Source organism: Clupea harengus, chromosome 17 (genome assembly GCF_900700415.2).
Source record: "Clupea harengus chromosome 17, Ch_v2.0.2, whole genome shotgun sequence".
Lineage (NCBI taxonomy): Eukaryota > Metazoa > Chordata > Actinopteri > Clupeiformes > Clupeidae > Clupea > Clupea harengus.
In genome coordinates, this window is record NC_045168.1 from 2386910 (window position 1) to 2409180 (window position 22271).

Consider the following 22271-nt stretch of genomic DNA (forward strand, 5'->3'; position numbering starts at 1 on the left):
GAGGGGAGAGAGGAGTGAGGAGAGAAGGAGAGAAGGAGAGGAGAAGAGAAGTTGAGAGGAAGAGAGAAGTTGAGAGGAGGGGAGAGAGGAGTGAGGAGCAGAGAGGAGAGAAGTTGAGAGGAGGGGAGAGAGGAGCAGAGGAGAGAAGGAGAGAAGGAGAGGAGAAGAGAAGTTGAGAGGAAGAGAGAAGTTGAGAGGAGGGGAGAGGAGCAGAGGAGAGAAGTTGAGAGGAGGGGAGAGAGGAGTGAGGATAAGACGCATACCTGCCAACACTCCCGTTTATCCCAGGTTTCCAGTCCCCCACCCCCCCTTTTTGCTTCTCCCGGGCAAATTTTCATGGCCCTCACACTTTACTATGAGTCATCCTCATGCATGGGACCATAGACTTGGTATGTTTGTCTGATCGTGAAACACAATCCACACATTACATACAATCTGAACCTATTGGTCACAGCAACCTGGCAACCGTCAACCCGATTAAAGGGGTGTATGCGAAGCTGCTCTCTGCGCAGGCAGGCAGGCAGGCAGGCAGGCAGGCAGGCAGGCAGGCAGGCAGGCAGGCCACTTCAATGCTCAATGAATAAGCCTTGTCAGGTCCAGCTGAAAACACCTCCCTCATTTTGAAACATAAATGTTGGCAGGTATGAAGAAGGGAGAGAGGGAGAGAGGAGTGGAGGAGGGAGAGTGGTGGAGGAGGGAGAGGGGTGGGGGCTGAGAGATACGCCATGCCCACTGGGTTAAAGGGCAGCAGAGCATGCCAGACTCCAGGAGGGGGAAGAGGAGGAATGAGGAGGAGGAGGAGGAGGAGGAGGAGGAGGAGAGAAGGAAGACAACAGCGGGAAGGGAAACTGACACGGGGAGAAAAGGAAGGAAGAGATGAGATACAAGGCCAGCAGGCCATGGCAGGCGTGGGAGGCCAGATGAGAGAAGAAGAGGAGAGGAGGAGCAGGAAAAAAAGACAGACAAAGAGGACAGAGGCGTGAGGGACACTGAGCATCTGACAACAACCTCCCACACAATGGTCTCAGCCTCGGGTCAGTTTGACACGTGTGTGTCTGTGTGTGTGTGTGTCTGTGTGTGTGTCTGTGTGTGTGTGTGTGTGCGTGTGTGTGTTGGTGTGTGTGTGTAATGGTAACCAGCAGGTACCGTGCTGTGCAGTGTGTTGTAAACCTCACACCTTAAGAGACCTGCTAGCCACAGGTTAGCACCCATAGGTTCTAGCCTCCTTGCTAGTACGCTTGCCTCCCATGCCAGATTTTGTGAGTTGCACTGCGGGACTGTACTTGTCTACATATGGGGGAGGGGGGGGGGGGGGCTTGTAAATTCAGTTTAACAACGCAACATTTCTGTGACAAGATAAAGAAAAACTGGTTAGTATGACACATCAAAAAGATAAATCCCAGATGATGAACAGCTCTTTGAGCGTCAGATCCAATAGATCAGCGATGCCAATCCTTGAGCTTACCCTCCCGGGCTGTTAGAGGCTCGGGGGCAGAATTCCTGAAGCGTGACAGCGCTCTAGTGCCCCACAAGCTGGTGGTGTCAGAGAGAGGCAGTCCGATTAATCTCCAGAAGCACATTCCACGGCTTGCTTAGGCATGACTCGCCTCTGCGACCTCCATCCTCTGCTCCCTCACGCTCCTGCTCCCACTCCCACTCCTCCTGGGGGTGCTTGAGGGCTTCGCCTCTGTAATCTCTGTCATGGTTACCCTGGCGATGCTTCAGCTAAACACGGCTGTGTATAAATGTGTGCAGAACAGGCTCATCCGGTGTGCGTGTATGTGTGTGTGAGAGTACACATCTGTGCGTGTGTGTATGTGTGTGTGTGTGTGTGTGTGTGTGTGCGCGCGCCCGTGTGTGTGTGAATGCATTTGTGAAACAGAAAGAATGTATTAGTGTGTTTATGCAAGATGTGTGTGTATCTGTGTGTGTGCATGTGTCTGAGCATATGTCTGTCTGTATGTGTGTGTGTGTGTGTGTGTGTGTGTGTGTGTGAATGAGTGAGTGAGACAGAAAGAGTGTTTGACACATGTGTGTGAGAGGGAACAAAAGTGCATTTGTGACTACACACTTGTTTGTGCGTGTGTGTGTGTGTGTGTGTGTGTCACTGTGGCTCTCTGGTGCTGAGCTCTACAGTGCACGCACCGGCCAGACGGCCTAATAGCAAACTGAGGTGGAGCTGAGCCACGTCCACCCTGGTGATCCACACCACACAGAGCAGAGCAGAGCAAGAGCACCTCCCGTCAGGCTGGCCCCTCGCTCTCGCAGCGCTCACTGGAGTCATATGACTGGGCCCTGGACGCCTGCCAACGGAAAAACATACAGCGCTGCTAACGTAAGGTGTGTGGAACTCAGGGGGTTGGAAAAGCTCTGTGTGAAGAGTGGGCTTCTCCTCCGAATGAACTTGAGATTGTGGCGGACCTTTTGTGCTCTTGAGCTAATTAGCTTATTGAACTGTGTGCTTTTCTCAGGGATATAGGATACACCTTTGCACTGGGTTAGGACATCTGGGTGGGTGGGGGTGGGGACGGGGTTGTGGTCATGTGTGGAGGTATGTGCGCATGCAAGGGTCTATAGCTGAAGCATGTAGGTTTTCCGAGCGTGCACATTTGGGTACTGGGTGGAAAAAATGTGTGTGGGTGTGTGTGGTATGTGACAATGTGCAGGTGAGTGAATGGATAACTAGGTTGGCCCCTGTTTCTCAGTATTTCTGTTTGTATGCATATGTGTGCAAGTGGGTAGTTTTGCGTGGGCGTGGGTGTGTGTGTGTGTGTGTGTGTGTGTGTGTGTGTGTGTGTGTGTGAGTGTGCATTTGTGTCGACGCATTGATGGGTGAATGGTTTAACAAGCCCTAGACAGAGCGGCCTCTAGGAGGGGTAATAGCTTGACATGGGCTGACTTCAGGGGCCCTAGCTTGGCAGGGGACACTCTGTGAAAATGGCCTATTCCACTCGGGCGGGTTGTCTTAAAACCCTGCGATAAATAAAACTGTATAATAGATATAGGATATAGGCGTGGTGACATATTTTTCTCCGACAGGGAACATTTGCATGCGTCAATCACAAAACATCACTGCCCAATTCTGATTGATCTATCTGCCAAAAAAGAACACCTTCCCTTTAATGAGAGAGGGATGACATTATGCCTACACATTTCTGTATTAGCAGGAGCAACCCCGTGGTATGGGCTAGTGCAATTAATCTATCTTTGATATCCTCCAAGTTAACATATCCTGGCAGGCTTAAAAAAAAAGAAAAGAATAATTGGTTTGTTTTAAAGGCTAAACACCTCAGAGGTAGTCCAATTTGTCTGATTTCAATGAAATGCCCAGTCAGCCCAATGTCATCCAAGATGTAAGTACACAAATGTGTTCTTCATAAATTGCAGTGTAAATATAGAGGAAATGCTGCAGCACCACAAAAGGTCTCTTTTCTTGGCATGGCCGCAACGGAATGCAGAAAGAGATCGCATTCAGATTGGTCCAGGTGTACAAATTCATAAACATAAATATAGCTCACAATCTCCCATATCTCATGCACTCCCCAGTCATGTAGTCTAATGGTCACTGCTACTCACTGCAACCCTGATCATTGTCTCTGGGATCTCCCAAAAAGGCATCAGTATATCCACACATACCAATAGCACTGTGTCATGCAAATACTAATTCTGGAGGGGTTCTGCATGCAAATGATCTAGAATTCCCAGAATAATTCTAACTGATAATGACAAAGCCATGTTAAGGCTAGCTTTTGATGGAGTTAAGTGTAAAGACTTAACATACATATTAACTACATATTGAGAAGTTATTGCATTATTGGGTTCTGCAAAAACAAGGTTTACCCAATAAAGTAACAACTTCCAATAGTGTAGTCATGTAATACATGATTGGTACAAATATTATTCCATTATCAGTTAAGACAATGTATGACATCATTGGGAGTTATTACATTTTTGGGAAATGATTACATCACTTGGCTCTACATGCCGTGCCATCCCTCTGGCTTTTTGCATAAGACTTTGCTGCCTCCTGACAGAATAAGCGTCCTACATTCCTACGGTTAGTGTTTTATCTGCAGGCAGTCAGAATAGCAGACTTATTACCCGACTCGCTGTCAAGAAGGGAAGATAATGAGAACGAATGGCTTATACTTCAAGAGGGAGTGTCAAAAAAGCCTACAAATGGCTTCATAATCAGCACCATCCCTACATGACTCTCTTATGATGCATCATCCACAATGCCATTTTGATGTCGTACTCTTCTCCTTTTTTGTCTTTTTTATATATATATATAAAAAAGGCTAACAACCAGTGCCCATCGGGGAGGTATCCTGGCATCGTAATGCCCAAGTGGCAGCTGCCAGGGGAGGCGTCTGAATGCTGTGCATGCCGGCTAATGGCCAATAAAACCACCGCTGCCTTCATCTTCATCTCAGTGCGCCTCTCAGCTAAACGAACATCGTTTTATTTCCACGCGCCATAACAGCCAAACGAATAGCCTTCTCGGTTAATGGTCGAGACAGAGGGGAGAAGGGAGAGGCGCGGTCATGGGGAACGATGCCCGTCGTCATTATGGCTGCTGTGTGGTGGGCACGCCGCCAGGATCCGGCTGGGTGGGTGTTTCCACGATACCAATGTTTACGGTGTCTCTGGGAGAGCCCGTCATGCCAGCTGGGCTCTCCGTCACAGCAAGGGAGATATAGAGAGAGAGAGAGAGAGAGAGAGAGAGAGAGAGAGAGAGAGAAAGAAAGAGAGAGAGAGAGAGAGAAAGAGAAGGAGGGAGGGGGAGAGAGAGAGAGAGAGAGAGAGAGAGAGAGAGAAGGAGGGAGGGGGAAAGAAAGAGAGAGAGAGATGGGTCATCATAGAAGATAGCAGAGAGGCAACAATGACAAAAAAGGGTACTGTTAAGTGAATAGCTATTAGCATGACAGCCTGGCTTTATCCTGTCAACATGACAGATGAAACTGGAGCTGGTGCTGGGTAGTGAGTACTCTCAGAGCACACTGGCATCTCATCCCGCGCACTCAGCTCAAGAAAGAGGACCGCCCCCGAGGGCTTTCATGAAGAGGTCTGAAACTCCTGTAGCTCTTTCTCATTTGGAAATTGCCAGTTTCATTTGCAACACAAAAGGTAGAAAGAAAAATGAAAAGATAAAAGGAAAATAACACTGTCAAAAAGCAGCATCTCGTCCAGTGGACGGTTTCTTCCCGCTGATCTCTCCAGACACCGGTCCTCCATGACTCTCTCACTTCCTCCCGGGCTCTCTGGGTAACTGTGGCACCCCCCCCCCCCCCCACACACACACACACACACACACACACACACACACACACACACACACACACGGCCCTTGTTGGAGGCTGTTATTACCTCCACTGTGTTATTAGAGCTCATGGGGGAGCTTCAGACATAGCACTCACTCGGTAGCTAGCAAGATCACACTGTCTCTCTCACACACGCACACAATTGTGCAATACTGTGCTTTGAGGAACATGGTGCACACACACACAAACAGTTACAGATTGTCTGATTGCCAAAATTTGCCTAAAGCATCAGTATTTCAAAGTTTTTAGGAATAATGAAATCCTGTTCATGAGGACAGGCAAAGAAATCCACATCACACACGCACACACACACACACACACACACGGCAGGGAAATGATTTGTGTTCTCTTGAAATACATTCCTAGTATCTACAGGTACGATGTGGTCAGAATCACATTCAATTGTCAATTGACAATTGTCACATAATTGTGGATGAATGTGACCTAAATGTTAATTGAAACAGTGGTAAAAATGTGTGCTTTACACAAATGTGTTTATAGTGGAAGCGTGGGGACCAAAATCATTTGCAGGGGTGTGAAAGGGTGGGGAGGGGTTATGGCACGGTCAGAGGATTAGCTGAAGAAGGTGGGTGCAGCGTTAAGAAAACAGGCTCAGATACTGTTCCACCCTAGTGCACCTGACATGGAGTACAGCTCATTGTGTACTTTGCTCTTTTTTCTTTTTTTTTGTGTCTTTTCTTTCTCTTTTTCTGAATGTCAAAACTCGCGCGACCACCAGCCGAGGTAGGTGGAACGTCTCTCTGAGAGGAAAAGAATGAAAATATACAGGTTTTTTGTTTTGTTTATCTCGCCGCCTAGCCTCCAATCCATCAAGCCAACTGAAGCTATTTATTTTCTGCATTCTTGCATAGCACTGCAATGGTCCCATAAAAAGTGGGGCAGGGAAAAAAAAATAGGCTCCCTCAGCAATAAGACTTTTATATTTTATATGCAAGGCTTAACTATTTTAGAAGATGCTTCCCTCTGATAAGGACAAGCGAGGGTCGATGAGTTCTCTTTAAGATGGAGGAATGCTGGATAGATGAAAAAGGAATGAGATTTCAGGACGGAGATGACATGGTAGGGTTGATTTTTGGGGGGAAGGAAAGCAAACAAGAAAGAACGACAGACAGAAGGACAAAGAAAGAAAGAACGAGTTGACGAAACCCAAGTCAGAAGACATGGGAAACAAGCTATGTAGGGGAAAGAGTGTGTGATTTAGACAGAGAGAGATCGAGAAAGAGTGAGTGATTTAGACAGAGAGAGAGAGAGAGAGAGAGAGAGAGAGAGAGAGAATGAGTGATTTAGACAGAGAGAGTGAGTGAGTGATTTAGACAGAGAGTGAGTGATTTAGTCAGAGAGAGATCGAGAAAGAGTGAGTGATTTAGACAGAGAGAGAGAGAGAGAGAGAGAGAGAGAGAGAGAGAGAGAGAGAATGAGTGATTTAGACAGAGAGAGTGAGTGAGTGATTTAGACAGAGAGTGAGTGATTTAGTCAGAGAGAGAGAGAGAGAGAGAGAGAGAGAGAGAGAGAGAGAGAGAGAGAATGAGTGATTTAGACAGAGAGAGTGAGTGAGTGATTTAGACAGAGAGTGAGTGATTTAGTCAGAGAGAGATCGAGAAAGAGTGAGTGATTTAGACAGAGAGAGAGAGAGAGAGAGAGAGAGAGAGAGAGAGAGAATGAGTGATTTAGACAGAGAGAGTGAGTGACTAAATCACTCACTCTCTGTCTAAATCACTCACTCACTCTCTCTGTCTAAATCACTCATTCTCTCTCTCTCTCTCTCTCTCTCTCTCTCTCTCTCTCTCTCTCTGTCTAAATCACTCACTCTTTCTCGATCTCTCTCTGACTAAATCACTCACTCTCTGTCTAAATCACTCAGAGAGAGATCGAGAAAGAGTGAGTGATTTAGACAGAGAGAGAGAGAGAGAGAGAGAGAGAGAGAGAGAGAGAGAGAGAATGAGTGATTTAGACAGAGAGAGTGAGTGAGTGATTTAGACAGAGAGTGAGTGATTTAGACAGAGAGAGTGAGTGATTTAGACAGAGACAGAGAGAGAGAGAGAGAGAGACACAGACACACACACACACACACACACACAATCACTTACCACCACTCAGGAGTCTCATCACCAGCCACAGCTCGTCCTTCACCACGAAGGAGGTGTAGTAGGACACGATGTTGGGGTGGTGGCACTGGCTCATGGCCTGGATCTCTTTCTGTGGGGCAGAAACACAGGAACACACCCGTCAGCATGACCAGCACAGGAACACACCCGTCAGCATCGCCAGCACAGGGCAGAAACACAGGAACACACCCGTCAGCATCGCCAGCACAGGAACACACCCGTCAGCATCGCCAGCACAGGGCAGAAACACAGGAACACACCCGTCAGCATCGCCAGCACAGGGCAGAGACACAGGAACACAGTCAGCATCGCCAGCACAGGGCAGAAACACACAGTCAGCATCGCCAGCACAGGGCAGAGACACAGGAACACGGCCGACAGCATCGCCAGCACAGGGCAGAGACACAGGAACACGGCCGACAGCATCGCCAGCACAGGGCAGAAACACACAGTCAGCATCGCCAGCACAGGGCAGAGACACAGGAACACAGCCGACAGCATCGCCAGCACAGGGCAGAGACACAGGAACACACCCGTCAGCATCGCCAGCACAGGGCAGAAACACACAGTCAGCATCGCCAGCACAGGGCAGAAACACAGGGACACACAGGGACACACACCGTCAGTATCGCCAGCACAGGGCAGAAACACAGGAACACACCCGTCAGTATCGCCATCCGTCAGCATTACCCCCCGTCAGCATCGCCACCACCTATGACCCACCCACCGCCACAGAGCCTGGACCTGTCTGTGTGCAACACCTCCTCCTCTTGCTGCTGCTGCTGCTGCTGCTGCTGCTGCTGCTACTCCTAATGCCACTACCACCGTTTCATTTTTATGGTGCGTCTCAGCTGATTGAACTGAGCAATAAACATGCCAGAAAACATATAGCCTGCATAATGAGTTACCTAATTGTGTTAAAAAAAAAAAATGTATACCAAATTTTATTTGATTGTGAAAAACAAAAACCCACACAATGTAATGATGATCCTGTCCCATATGTGCTATAGCATATGCCTAACGCAGTTGTAACCCAATTTCCCCTATATTGCTCTCCAATTTGAGATAAACCAGGTCTCTTGTAGAGTAATCACACAAGGCCATCAAAACACACTGTGCAGCCACCTACTGTATGGCTAGATTAGGACATGGCAGAAATGGATCGGTTAACCAATCATAACATACAAATGCATGAGAGCGACGACCCTCTCCCTCTCTATCTCTCTCTATGAAATGTCCTGCTCTAACGACGAGAACTGAGGGAGAAAATTGTTGCCCTCGGAGGCAAACAAGACGGCTGCCTTTCATTAGGTCATATAGCGGAACTGATTAACTGAAGCAGCCCTCTCCTCGTGCGCACAACAATTCCCCGATGTCCTGCAGAACGGAATTAACAGCTAAAAGAGTTTGCTCTGAAAGCCGCGGAAAGACGGCATACCGCTGCCTCGGCAGCCCACCCCGACATAACGCGCAAAAGGTATTTCCACTCCACAGGTGAACGGGGGAGAGGTTTCTACGCAAATCTGTCTCCCGGCAGGAGGTAGACTGAAAACAAACAGAAGCCAGACCCTGCCATAAACACGGCACTCATTTTTTCCCCCTTGCAATTTCCCTCACGATCCAGTTAAACTGAGTAGGACTGCTGGAGGAAGGGAGGATTCTGACGCCATGGTTTACCAGAGGGAGGAGGGGGAAAAAAAACCCCCCCTCCAAAACAAAAGATTGATTTTTCAACAATAAATAATGGCCGTCGTGCCCTGACCTCCACCACACACACACACACACACACACACACTCTTTAGGCAGTTCCCAGCTCTCAACAGCTCTGTGGCTGTGCGTCAGACTCTAGTGGCTTGCGAAGAGCTGAAGCTGAGGTAATTCTGCTGGTGCGGGCCAATCCATCACTCACACTCCCTCCCCACACTCGTTTCACAGATGGAGTCCGCCGATGGCTTTAAACAAGTGATCCCCTCACACACACACACACACACACACACACACACACACACACACACACACACACACACGCCTCATGCCAGCTCACTCCTCTTAGCTCCTGTTCGCATATACGATTTCATGCAAAAGAATGAGACCATGAGCGCCAATTACGTTCAGAATGTGATTTTTGTTTCAGCCCACGCCAGCACTTACACAACACTCCCAACGCAACATGAGAGAAGCATGGAGCTGAGGTCCGAATTCACAGCTAATCGTGGGAAGACTCCAAATATCTGCCCCAAACGATCGATCAATCGATCAATCAATCTATCGACCAAAGAGTGAGCGAGGCTAATTTAATCCTGTCCTCCCATTACCGTAACAGGCACACTTTGCATTGTGAGACACATTCCCATTCTTCACTGACTCATCACTATGGAGCCAGAAGCTATGGGCCGTGCTGTCTAAGAATCAGTCAGCCTGGTAGACAGAGATGGATTAGCCTCAACGAGAGAGTTATGTTAAGTGACCCAAATGCTAATTCTCCAGATGTAAAACAATGACGAAAACAACCAAAAACCAAAAACAAAAAAAAAAACACGTCAGACACTGCTGATCAGAGTGTGGAAACAGACTCTGGAAGAAAGTTGCCTGAGCAGAAGTCTAAATGACAGCTATTAAATGGATTATGGATGACATCATACTTTTTACTACCCTGGACAGGATCCGGTAGGCGGTTCACAGTAGCACAAACAGGCACCTCATTTTGAATCATCTGTCTGTTGTGAGTGAGTCAAGGTAAACCCATTATTTTTTTTTTTTTTACCCCCTGTGGTGAATTCAAGTGTTGACTTGAGTCAATGGTTTCCAAGAAGTGATAATAACTCTGCCAACCAACCTCCCACCCCCCAATACACACACACAATGTCTCACAGTAGTGTAGGGAGGGGGATGCTGAATGAAGATGGACGCCTTATGGGAAATGAGTCAGTCTCCCAGAATCATATTCTTTTCCCACTAGGCCTCATCTCACTACGGGGTGTGTATGCATGTATGTGTGTGATTGTGTGTGTGTGTGTGTGTGTGTGGGTGGGTGGGTGACCTTATGAGCGTGTCTGCCCAGCAAAGAAGCTCTGTGACCAATCCTCAATTCAGAAACACACTTTTTTTCTCAGGAACTGATATTTCCAAGGGCCCTTGCCGTGCATAGAGAGGCACGCCACATTGTGCTAGCGGCGTCCACTCTCACACCCGGTTGTCACTTCGCACAAAGGCGAGCCAATGGCCGGCTGCGTTGTTTTTGGACAGCTGTGGCGTTAATTTAAAACATGGTATCCCTTGAGATCATCTGTCTAACAGCCTAACCGGTCTATCCAGAGGATCTGGGGTCTTCCCATATGACCTACCAGGGGATCTGTGAGGGAGAAAAACTTTTATATGAAGCTCAAAAATCATGAGTGTATAAAATACCTCCTGGACAGGATTCAGCTCCCCAAATACACACACACACACACACACACACACACACACACCTCACCACCAATTCAAACAATTCAATCACTTCCTGTCTGCCGGCTCGCCTGTCTCCACAGAGCCAAAGCCCTCCTACCTACACCCCCCCCCCCCCCCTGGTTCCTCCCCACATTTGGAGGAGGGAGGGAACAATAACAATGACACAAGGCCTGCGGCTACAGGGCTACGGGGTTCAAACGTTCAACAGGCTCCGCAGCACCGCTCCGGTCTCCTCTCCCACAAAAAAAAACGGCAAAGAGACGTGAGCGAGTTAGCGTCACTACCACTCAAATTGGCAGCGGACAACGACAGGACAAGCCAGGGAGGGTTTGGGTTGGGGGGGCATGGGGGGACAATAGGGTGATGCCAGAGAGACGCGGCCTGCGGGTCACGGACCATTTGCCACGGCACTCTCCCATTTCCAGGCTACAATATGCATGGCACTGAGGGCCTTTGTTCTGCTATTGTGCCGCTGTAAACCTATCCGGGACAGGGCTGCAGATAGTGGAAGTGCTGTCTTCCCGAGATCCTCCCTTGGCCATTATGGCAGTGTGTTTTTGGACCGAATGGCATTGGCTTTTTTCAATGCGATACTTCCCTATGATTACTCATCAAGGTCCCCTGACACACAAACACACAATAGGGGTTTTCAAGTGCTGAATCTTTTTTTTCTTTTTTTTGTAGACTCAGGAGTCTTCTTTCTTAATAAGCAACAGGGCTTCCAAATATTGCAATTACAAATGTTGTGACATGTTCATACTTAGTGTAAGTAAATTCATGCAACAGCCTGCTTGCTGCCAATTACAGGGTATTTACCCATTCTTCTTCTGTAACCTACTTCACAAAGATAAAATCAGAAACCAACCAAACCAAACAGCCCATACACATAACCAATGAGTACAGTACATAGAGCTAGTATCCGAGTGAGTATTACTACTGAATAATGATGGATGGGCTTGGGCTTTGATTACATAACAACTTCACTGCGGGTAATGCAACAAAAACAACAACAACCGATAAGTGACAGAAAACAGATTTGTGTGTTGACTGCACTCACAACTATGTCATCATAGGTCATCAAACTGCACACTACAATGGAAACGAGCAAGTGGAAAGAAGAGAAAGTCAACCACCATGGTGTATATCATGACATCACAGCCACCATGACCCGAACGCATGGTCAACGGTATCTGTTTACGTTACAGTGCCCTGTTGCCAGTTACACCATGACATTTAGCACGCCACATCCACTCAGGCATATCGATTTCATTTACGAACACATCCAACTCATAGCAAAGGTCAAACATTATGAGCGCACAGCCGGCTTACTTCCTTGCTAGCTTCAATTCCTTTAATCTCTGACGACTGGACGCTGTTATGCAAAAAATGCGGTGCATTTCAACTATGCATATTTTCCGCGGGCGTGATTACCAGGTGGATGTGGGTTACGCCAATGCAATATGCAAGCCGGTCAATTACCACAGCCACATACCAGGGACCGTTTCAATCTCTGTGTGATAAACACAGTGTGACTCTGTAGCAGCAGCAGCAGCCTGCCGGCCACAGGGGAATTCCCTCATCTGTCCTGGCCTAACCAGCTCCATCAGCAGGGCCAACTGTGCACACCAAACGCATGGTGCCACTGCAACGCTACAAGAATGCTATTTTATTTATAGGTCTTTGTTTGGAAATACTTTCCTTCTCCCCCTCTGGAACCTGTTTGCTGGGTGCTAGCAAGATCTATACAAAGAGGTATGCTGAGAACACACCGTACATCACACTGATTAAGCACGCGACGGCACACATAAGTGGCTTTAACGTGTGACGTCGGGTGCGCTCCTCCATGGCTGGAGGGCAAAGCCGTGGCACCACCGGATCCTTTTTTTCGGAGAAGACGGACCACGTCTCTTTCACAACCCACAGCTGATGTATGTGGAGGGTTAGGGTTTTGCTTTCAGGAGGAAGTGGTTTGTCGAGGTCCATGTCTTAAGAATCACATGACAGACCAGAACGCTATAGAACAGACTCTATAAAAGTAACATTAACAAAAAGTACATTCGGTAGTTCAAGTTTATATTAAAAGATACTGGGATCTGCTATTCGGTTTCACGAAAGGTTGTTGATATTTGAGCTCAACAGCCAATCAAATTACACCCCTCTCAACGCTGATCTACAAGCACGTGTTGATTGGCTGGGATTGTTGTTCCCCGAGTTTTTACTTTTGTAGTTATTTGAGGGTTGGGAGAGGGAGAGCCCCCCGGGATTACGAGTTTAGGGTAAGGGAATAAAATAAGATACGAATCCTGGTCACCAATGATGTTGCGACAACAGGCTACAACAGGCCCTTCTCACACCAAAGAAATTGTCCCTGACGAATGGCCCGTCAACCTCAACTCGTTTATTCTCAAACAAACACACTAATGATTTTAAAACCTGATTATGTCTCCACGTGTAGCGACCCTGGGTTAAGCTAGTTTTACAACGGGAACAGAATATGTTTTAATGAGCCAACCCCCATTCACAATTCGCACCATTCACCCACCCACCGATGGTCTGCGGAGTTGGGAGGACATCCTAAGTTGCTCCAACAATAAATGAAATGTGGTTTCCATCCATAGCCCATAATTCTCTCCAGCTGATCTTAATCTTCTAAACATTATGCCAGCTCATCCATTGCCCTTGCTTTGCCTGAGAAGCGGCTGGTACTCGCCTAGTTCCTTTTTCTTGCTCACGAACAAAGCTGGTTACCATTTGACTCATCTCCGGTAATGTAGGCTTACCCCATGCTTTCCAACCATCACCAAACCCAAACCCTGTTTTTACTTGTTCCCTGTAATTGCTGCAAATGGAGGATTCTTTGATGAAAGCAGTTTGAAGTTTGAGGGACACAATTATTTTATTATTTCAATTATAACTCATTATTTCTAACCTTGTCAATGACTATTATTTCCCATTCACTTTGCTATATTTCCTAACTAATTTAATTGAGCTAGAGGACCATGAGAAGCAATTTGCTGAATTTGACAAAACGTGAATAGGATTAGAACCTTCAACTAACTATACTAAGAACTTAATAACTATTATCCACCCGCTTCATTAGCGAAGATAAAAAAATAAAAAAAACTGAACTTCAGCATTAATTCATGGTTAATTGACATTAACAACTGCATGTAATAATTTCTAATTAAGGGTAACTGTGAAGTGAACTGCCACAGGATACAGCCGTCCGGAGTAGACAGACACACTTGGGTTCGCATTGTGCCCGCTCAGTGGGCAGCTGGGCCCAGTGGGGATGAGCTCATGCTGAAAGACGGGCATCCGCAGCAGCTGCCACTTCCAACGCCCAGCCCAGCCCACCTCTCACCCACCCACCCAGTCACTCGTTCTCTCACTCACCCCTCCGTCCCTCCGTCCCTCTGCGCCTCGCCGCTTGGCACGCGGGCGGCGAAGAGAAAACAAAGGCACAAGCTCTCGTTTCATTAGCCTGGTACTTGATCAGATCAAAGGCACTTCACATCGTGAGGGATGCCACGAAAGTGAGGGAGAGAGAGAGAGAGAAAGAGGGAGAGAGAGAGAGAGAAAAAGAGAGAGAGAGAGAGAGAGAGAGATAGAGAGAGAGAGAGAGAGAGAGAGAGGGAGGAATAGGAGAGACATTTCGCTGAGTCATTCATGCGAAGCGTCCCGACAAGTCCCGGGTTTGTGTTTTTTCCCCCCTCTGAGACCTGCGGTGAGATCAGAGTAAAAGCCTTTGAGCTTAGAGAAGGGGGCTGAATGACCGAGTGACTGACTACACTCACAGCAGGTTGAATGAATGAGGATTTGAATCTTTATTAATGCCCGAGAGCTTCAATCCGTATGAAACATGAGATATGAAATGAATGGCAGCCACATAAGTGAGAGCATTCACTGTGCCCTATATAGCAATCCTTACACACACACACACACACACACACACACACACACACACACACACACACACACACACACACACACACACACACACACACACACACACACACACACACACACACACACACACACACTCGGTGTATCCAGATCACTCTCCTGATAGCTTAGACCTGACTGTCTAGTTCACTGCATCGCCGACTGCTACTGAGGCCACAACTCCAACAGAGATAACACAGTGCTGCACAATGCTGCATGATCGCTGAAACAATAAAGCAACATATATACGTTTTATATTACTTCTATATATATAAATATAATACATATATGTATATAAAAAGAGGGAGTTCACAAAAAGTTACGCCCTGAGGTTGACTCATGTGCAACATCTATGTTTTGCTGCGGAGCTTGGTGTAGGCATGTAGGCAACCTCTTCAGCTCACCATGTGATGAGAACCGCCTGAGAGCTGAGAGCTGAGAGATGTGCGTCCCGTCACAATACAGTCACGCCAGCCTCACAGTGGGACCTCTATGAAGACCCCATTACATCAGTGAAAGCCCGAGCCAGACTGTGCACGTGGATAGAGAGAGCGCTCCTCTACTCTCCCAGGGGGCGGGCGGGGATGGCGACAGATGCACTCTCGATGATACTTCCAAGGTCCTTCCAAATGAAACCAACAGAGGGATAAATCTAGGGACTGCTTACTTTACGACCAGCTCTTCCTGCATTGCCGTGAACATCATTACATCAAGGAGAATTGGAGCATGCCACACCGAGGTAAACAGTCCTCCCAAAAAATCAGATTTGAAATGGCCCAATCCTTTCTAGGAAGGAGGAGGGGTATGAGGTTAGCCGCAGCAGTGGGGGTGAAGTATAGCCTACCTCTAATCTAAATGATGTGGGGTACGGACTACAGAGGCAATCTGGGATTAATTTAATGCTTCCTTGAGATTTAAGTGGGTGTCCAAGGGGGGGGGGGGCTGGCTGTGGAGGGGAACAAAGTCAAGCGAGGAAACCTGACCTCTCTGGCTTTTCCAAGTGACCCACAAGCACTCTTTCCAAGAATCGTAGCCCCAACATTCACCCAATTCATCTTGAGGGGGCTTTGGCTTGGTTCACTCAAGAGGGAGAGGGAGAGGGAGAGGGAGCGAGAGAGAGAGAGAGAGAGAAAGACCCCATTCACTGACAAGAGAAACACACATGGCTCATAGAGTCGGTCTCTGTGACTGAGGCAGCGGTACCGCTGCTGCAGCTAATATTAGCATCGTGGGGCCCTTTCCTCTGTGAACGAGGCCTCCAGCGGGAAAGGGAACCTCTGGGTCCCCTGCTGCCTGTCTCCACAGACCAGTAAATCATAAATATGAGCTAATGATCCACTCTTCCCAGAGGCCCCACAGAACAGCACGATGCGATCACCTCCAACTACCCCCCCCCCCCCCCAATGGTCACAAGGGATCAAAGAAGCAGCTGACATTAAAGCAACCCACTGCTGACACCACAAGGTTACACTTTCAACAGGCGGATGACCTTTTGAGCTTAGTTAACACAGTGCAGATGAACTAAATGAACAAGAAGTAACGTTTCTAGGATGTTTTTTTATCACCAACTATGCTGTAATCATCTATTCATATGGGAGAATTCCTTACAGATTAAAGAGGGAAGCTTTGTTACACAGTCTTTTCTTGAGTTGAGGGTAACTTCTTCATAATGAAAACGGAACACTCTTATTCATGAATCTAAACTAGTGGTTTATCTAGGAAAGATTTTTTTTATTTTTTTTATTTTTTTTTATCAAGGACAATAAACAAGAAACTATGACATAAGCAGAACCACAGTAAGTGATTAACAACAGCATGCACCAAAGCGCTCTTCAAGGGAATTCGTGAGAGTTTCCTGGCAAGTGCTCCTTGCTTGACATAAGAACCACTCCAGTGTTGAAGTGCTACAACTGATTGGGCCAAAGAAAGACAAGTGATCCACAAAGAGCTTGTCCTTAGGGGAACCTGTGCTCCATTTAATCCTGAAAATCTTTTGCGTCATATCTCAATGCAAACGGGAGATATTACTGCTTCGGTCTACGACGGCAAAAAACGCAGCACGTTTTTGTTGTCTGAAGCTGGTGCTGTATCGCACGTCAGTGACCAGTATGAAACTGGCCAAACCAGCCTCATGGTAATTCAATCATACAAAAAAAACAGAACTGTTAATTTCCCAAAAGGATATTCATATGTCATTTCCTAATAATAACGGACTTATTAGTGATCCTTCACTGAATTCCTTCATAGTTCACCCTACAATTATCTGTACAATAGAGTTCAACAATTTCCTGTCCTTCCTTATAGCCAACTGTCACCCAGTAAAATATTCATCATCCAGGATTTTTTTGTGTGCTAAATGCATGCACAAGAACATTTCTAGACATACTGTAATAAAACAATTACAAGGGGATGTGAGTCACTTTAACTGAAATGTTTCTGTACCAGGAGTTCGTCCATGCTGGTCTGACATTTTTCCAGGTTGATGCGTTTAATGGCCACCTTCTCCTTCCTGGGCATACAGTAGGCGGCTTGGACCACGGCCGTTGCTCCGCTCCCTAAAACAAAAAAAGGGGGGAGGGGAGGGAAGGGGACAGGATTAGATTAGTGTCGGACACCTCTCACAGCAGCCTACCAGCCCAATGCCCTTAGACAGCTACAAACAGGAGCTAATGGGGACAGCCCCCGCCGCTCGCTGGATTCAGTGCTGTCTGCTCCGTCCTCGCCACGTCCATCTGCCCGACCCACCCGCTGGTAGTGGTGCCCCCATGGCGGCAGGCATTGTGTGTGTGTGTGTGTGTGTGTGTGTGTTGTGTGTGTGTGTGTGTGTGTGTGTGTGTGTGTGTGTGAGGTTGGTGGAGGTTTCCGCTTGGCAGGGATGGCCGTCACGTCGGCTGTGTGTGTCCCAAGGGCTTGTGTCGGGCCCAGCACCCCAGCTGTTCGTTTTTCTTTCAGGCGCTGCTTCATGCCGGCGCTTCATCACTTATTTATCAGGCCACGGGGAAGGAAGCTGATGGAGGGCGAACCCAATGCACCCGCTCCCTCCCTCCCTCCCTCCCTCCCTCCCTCCCTCCCTCCCTCTCGCTCTCTCTCCCTCTTGCTCGCTCGCTCTCTCTCTATCCCTCTTTCTCTCTCTCTCCCCCCCTCATTTCCATCCCTCCTTCCCTCTCTCTACTCATCTGTCTCACCATGTACCACTCTCTCTGCCTCTCTCTACCCTCTCTCCATCACTCAATCTGTACTTTTTTCTACCTTGATTCCTCTCTCTACACATCCAACCCCTGTATCACTCTCTTTGTCTAATTCCATCTCTCTCTCTGTATCCATTCCCATCTTTCTATCTCACTCTGTTTTTCTCTCTCTCTCTCTCTCTCACCATGTCTTTCTATCTCTCTCTCTCCATCCATCCCTGTCTTGCTCTCCCTCTATCCATGTCTTCCCATCTCTCTCTTTAAAAACAAACAAACAAACAAACAAACAAACAAAAAGTACCCTCAGCCAGGCTGCAAACGTTGCCACTGAAGCCAATATACAGTGCTGTCTGTAAGGAGTGGGTTAGCTCCTAGAGGGCTGAAGCCAATATACAGTGCTGTCTGTAAGGAGTGGGTTAGCTCCTAGAGGGCTGAAGCCAATATACAGTGCTGTCTGTAAGGAGTGGGTTAGCTCCTAGAGGGCTGAAGCCAATATACAGTGCTGTCTGTAAGGAGTGGGTTAGCTCCTAGAGGGCTGAAGCCAATATACAGTGCTGTCTGTAAGGAGTGGGTTAGCTCCTAGAGGGAACACTGTGTGTACAAGCATCTGGGGCGTCTCTTTCTTCAACACGGTGTGAGAAGTAATTATAATTTCTTTTTTTTTAAGATTCATTTTTGGGCTTTTTGCCTTTAATCAGATAGGATAGTAAAGGTTTTGACAGGAAATGAGCTGGAGAGAAGAGGTGGGGAGTGGGATCGGGAAATGACGTGCATGATTTTGTGGGTATAAAGCTCATATGCAAACTGTTGTACTGAGAGAGAATATAAATGGCTAAAAGGCAAGGTTCTATTTTCCTTAGCAGTACACTGTCCATATTACACAGTAGGACAATATTGGGGGTGATGCCTAGTTTGCACCTGTTATTACTCGAGATAAATCTTTAATAAAACATAACCATCTTCTTGCGGGAGATCAAAAAGGTGAGTGTGGTAACTGTGTAGCACAGGTAGGCTATGACCGCTGCCCAACACACGCATACACACACACTTCACCCCAGTCTGGTGTAGGTCTACTTTTTGAATGTGACATTGTTATGAGCATATTAAAGCTTGGGGCTTCATCTCCAATAGTACAGTACGGTGGGTTTCTAGTCTCGAGGTTTGATCAGCTTCCATCACTCACCTAGGCACACTGTATGCCAAGATATTAACAAAGTGCTCATTGTTTGACCCAGCAGGAGTACTACAGATTAAACATGGAAGGGAAAAAGGCAGGCAGTAGATCTGATTTTAATTAAAAACTGAAATACTTTTGAGACATGACCTTGGCCTGTCCCGGAATCACAAGAGGACCTCAAATGTGCTTAAACATTTTTATTACATAACTAAGGCCCACAACAAACCCCTGTTCTATGTTACTAGATAAGCATAACATGTATGATTGTTTTAGGAAATGTCACTATATTTTAGTTCATCAAAGTGACATCTATTGAGACCTCTTTACAACGCAGGTTATGTAGCCTGAACCCAATGCAAAACCACACTATTGATCAAAGACAGTCTTGCCTAATGTAGTCATGAAGTCATAAAGTATGCACCACTCGGACAATTGATATATATCAGTTGTGGCTGATGGATGGATATATTTAACCCAAGTGGTCACATACGATGCACCTACTGGATGGACAGTACGCGTGCTAAGGGAGGCAGCGCTTGAGTTGGCCTGCCAGCATCCACACAGAGGTCGAGTGTAAATTCCCACACATAAACAAACAATCGGTCGTCATGGACACCCATCACTAGGGAGAGAAGGTCCCGTCTCAACAGGCGGAGCGTATGTGATGCTCCAAACGACTGTATCTGGGTCAAGGGTTTACAGGTCACAAAATAGACAAATACAAAAATTGGAATGACGCAGTTCCAGCTGTTATTGTTATTTCTCAAAATATGAGGTCTCTCTCAAGTTAACCTACTTTCGGCCTGCTGCATTTTCAACAAATCAATGCCTTAATGCTTTCTGAAAAAGAAAAGAAGAAAAAAACGGAAAGAAAAAAATAGCAGCAGAGACTAATTTTCAAGATGTCCTTACCTGAACTAGACCCCTGCAAGCAAACAAGTTAAAAAGAACCTCTTACAGAGAAACCCTTTAATGAACCCTCCTGCATTCTAACCGGCTGAGTCTTCACTGCACTGTTCATCAGACGTTCTCTGAACTATAAATCAAAGGAGTCAAAACAGTAGGAAGCGCTGCAGTAGTTAAAGCCGTTTTTGAATATATTCAAACAGGAACCTAATCAACTACGCTCCCTGATAAGACACGTTCTGAATATCAAACAGGCCCACTGCAAAGCACTCTTATCCTCAGTGGTGTTTTAGCATATGACTGTCGCACCGTTGACACAATCATTGTTTGGACACGAGTCAATGTATTTGTATACCCTGCATTACACTCTGGGCCTCTTCTGGTTTTGTTTTGAGTATATCTCTGCCAATCGTATTGCGTGAATCTTCCACTGAGGGTGAATTATGAGTCTGCCACTTTGCCAGTTGACTGAAGCAGTATGAATGCTCTGCAGTATTTCTTTTGAGTTTTCAGCGCACAACATAGGAGGCCATGGAACAAAACATTTACTACAAGCCTGGCAAGCAATGTTGCCGGCTTGCTAAAAGAAATAGAAAAGCTTAGGACAACATTTGCTGCTACTGAGAGTAGATTTCGAAGGACAGTGTCCAAATCAAATGATTAAATATTAGGTTACTAGGGTACCACATTAAATTAACTTAAGCAAAGAAGAACCAGCTGACATAACTTGGTTACAACCCAGCTGACAAGCTTACGTGAGCAAAAAAAAAAAAAAAAAGAATTAAACGCATGCCAACAATCAGTATAAAGTTGTTATGACACTAAATAAGGGGAGTAGAGTAGTAAAACACTATCAAATAAACTGTTGAGGCTCTTCCCTTAAGTGTAACAGTGGAAAATTGTCACCTTAACTTACATGCACTGCGCTGTATACACACAACCTGTTATTGCCTTTCGGTTCTGGAGCTGGGTCACATGGGAGCACTAAACTTAACACAGGTGTGGACAGGGAGAAGACCTGATATGAAGAAGTGAAGTTCAGTAACTTATATGCCACAGGAAGAGCAGCATATGGCAGCTGTCCTTTAAAGTTACATAAGGTCACATGTCCCTATATCAGTGACAAGGGAAGTGAATTTGTGCATCTGCTTCTAGGCATCTATGCACATCAGTTTAATATGTCCACTTGTCAATGAGGAGGCCTAAGGTCCTTCTAGTGAGGTATAATCTCCTGGCCCCATACGTTAAAATGGTTCCCTTCCCCTATAGATTGCGGTCACCATCTTGAATGTTTACTGTCAGGAAGAAGCAAATCCTTTCATTTGTCTGGTTTCTCTTTGAAGCCCCCTCATTAGACGGGAGATGGAAGTCTCCTGGGGAAAACGAAGAGGAGGTCTATATCAGGTTACCACCCAGAAGCTCCGTCTCGAAGGCCTGAGTCTCTGAGTCACATTTAGTTCAGCTTGACCGAGGCGGCTAGTTAGTGAGTGATATCATATTTCTGTGCAGGAAACGGGCAGAGAGGACCACACACACACACACACACACACACACACACACACACACACACACACACACACACACCTCACAATGGATTACAAAAACCTGATCTAATCTGAGGTAATGCTACTAAACAATTAAAATGCCTCAGCATGAGGATCTCATGTTCAGCTGAAAGCAGACACTATTATTTGTTTTCTTCTGTCTCAAAAAGTGAATTTGACAAAGTATACTTGAAACTCAAACTTAAATTGAGCTAAAATCTATATACAATCCCTTAACTAACTAAACTAGGTGCTAGTCTCAGCTTCTTCTCTACTATGGTGTGTTCAAGCAAGTCAGCTATGTGGCATACATGTGATCTAAACTAAGCGACCATGGGCGTTTAAAACCGAACTGACCTGGTCAACCGAGTTGTGGAATTTGCCTCCCTTGTGTGGTCTCACCTGAGGAGACCTCTCTGACACTCAACAGCAGGACAAGGACGGGCAATACACCCTCCGTGTAATAACACAGCAAATGTGCATTAGTTACACCTCACAAAGGAGGCGATGCAGAACAACATTTTGGCCAGAACAACATTTTCAACAATCACTGCACTGACGCTACATGTCAAGATTGAGGCGGGACATTAAGCATGTGCCTGTGACCTCAAGCT

The 22271-nt window shown here is 46.6% G+C and overlaps 1 protein-coding gene across 1 annotated transcript in view; it reads right to left on the minus strand.

The window, feature by feature from the left end:
- oxsr1b (oxidative stress responsive kinase 1b) overlaps nucleotides 1–22271 on the minus strand; it is a 66708-nt gene that overhangs the window by 37384 nt on the left and 7053 nt on the right. Inside the window, exons 2-3 of the mRNA XM_031584121.2 lie at nucleotides 17285–17397; nucleotides 7430–7538 (exon numbers count right to left, since the gene is read on the minus strand). Coding sequence (XP_031439981.1) covers nucleotides 7430–7538; nucleotides 17285–17397 — 222 coding nt within the window. The remainder of the gene's footprint in view (nucleotides 1–7429; nucleotides 7539–17284; nucleotides 17398–22271) is intronic.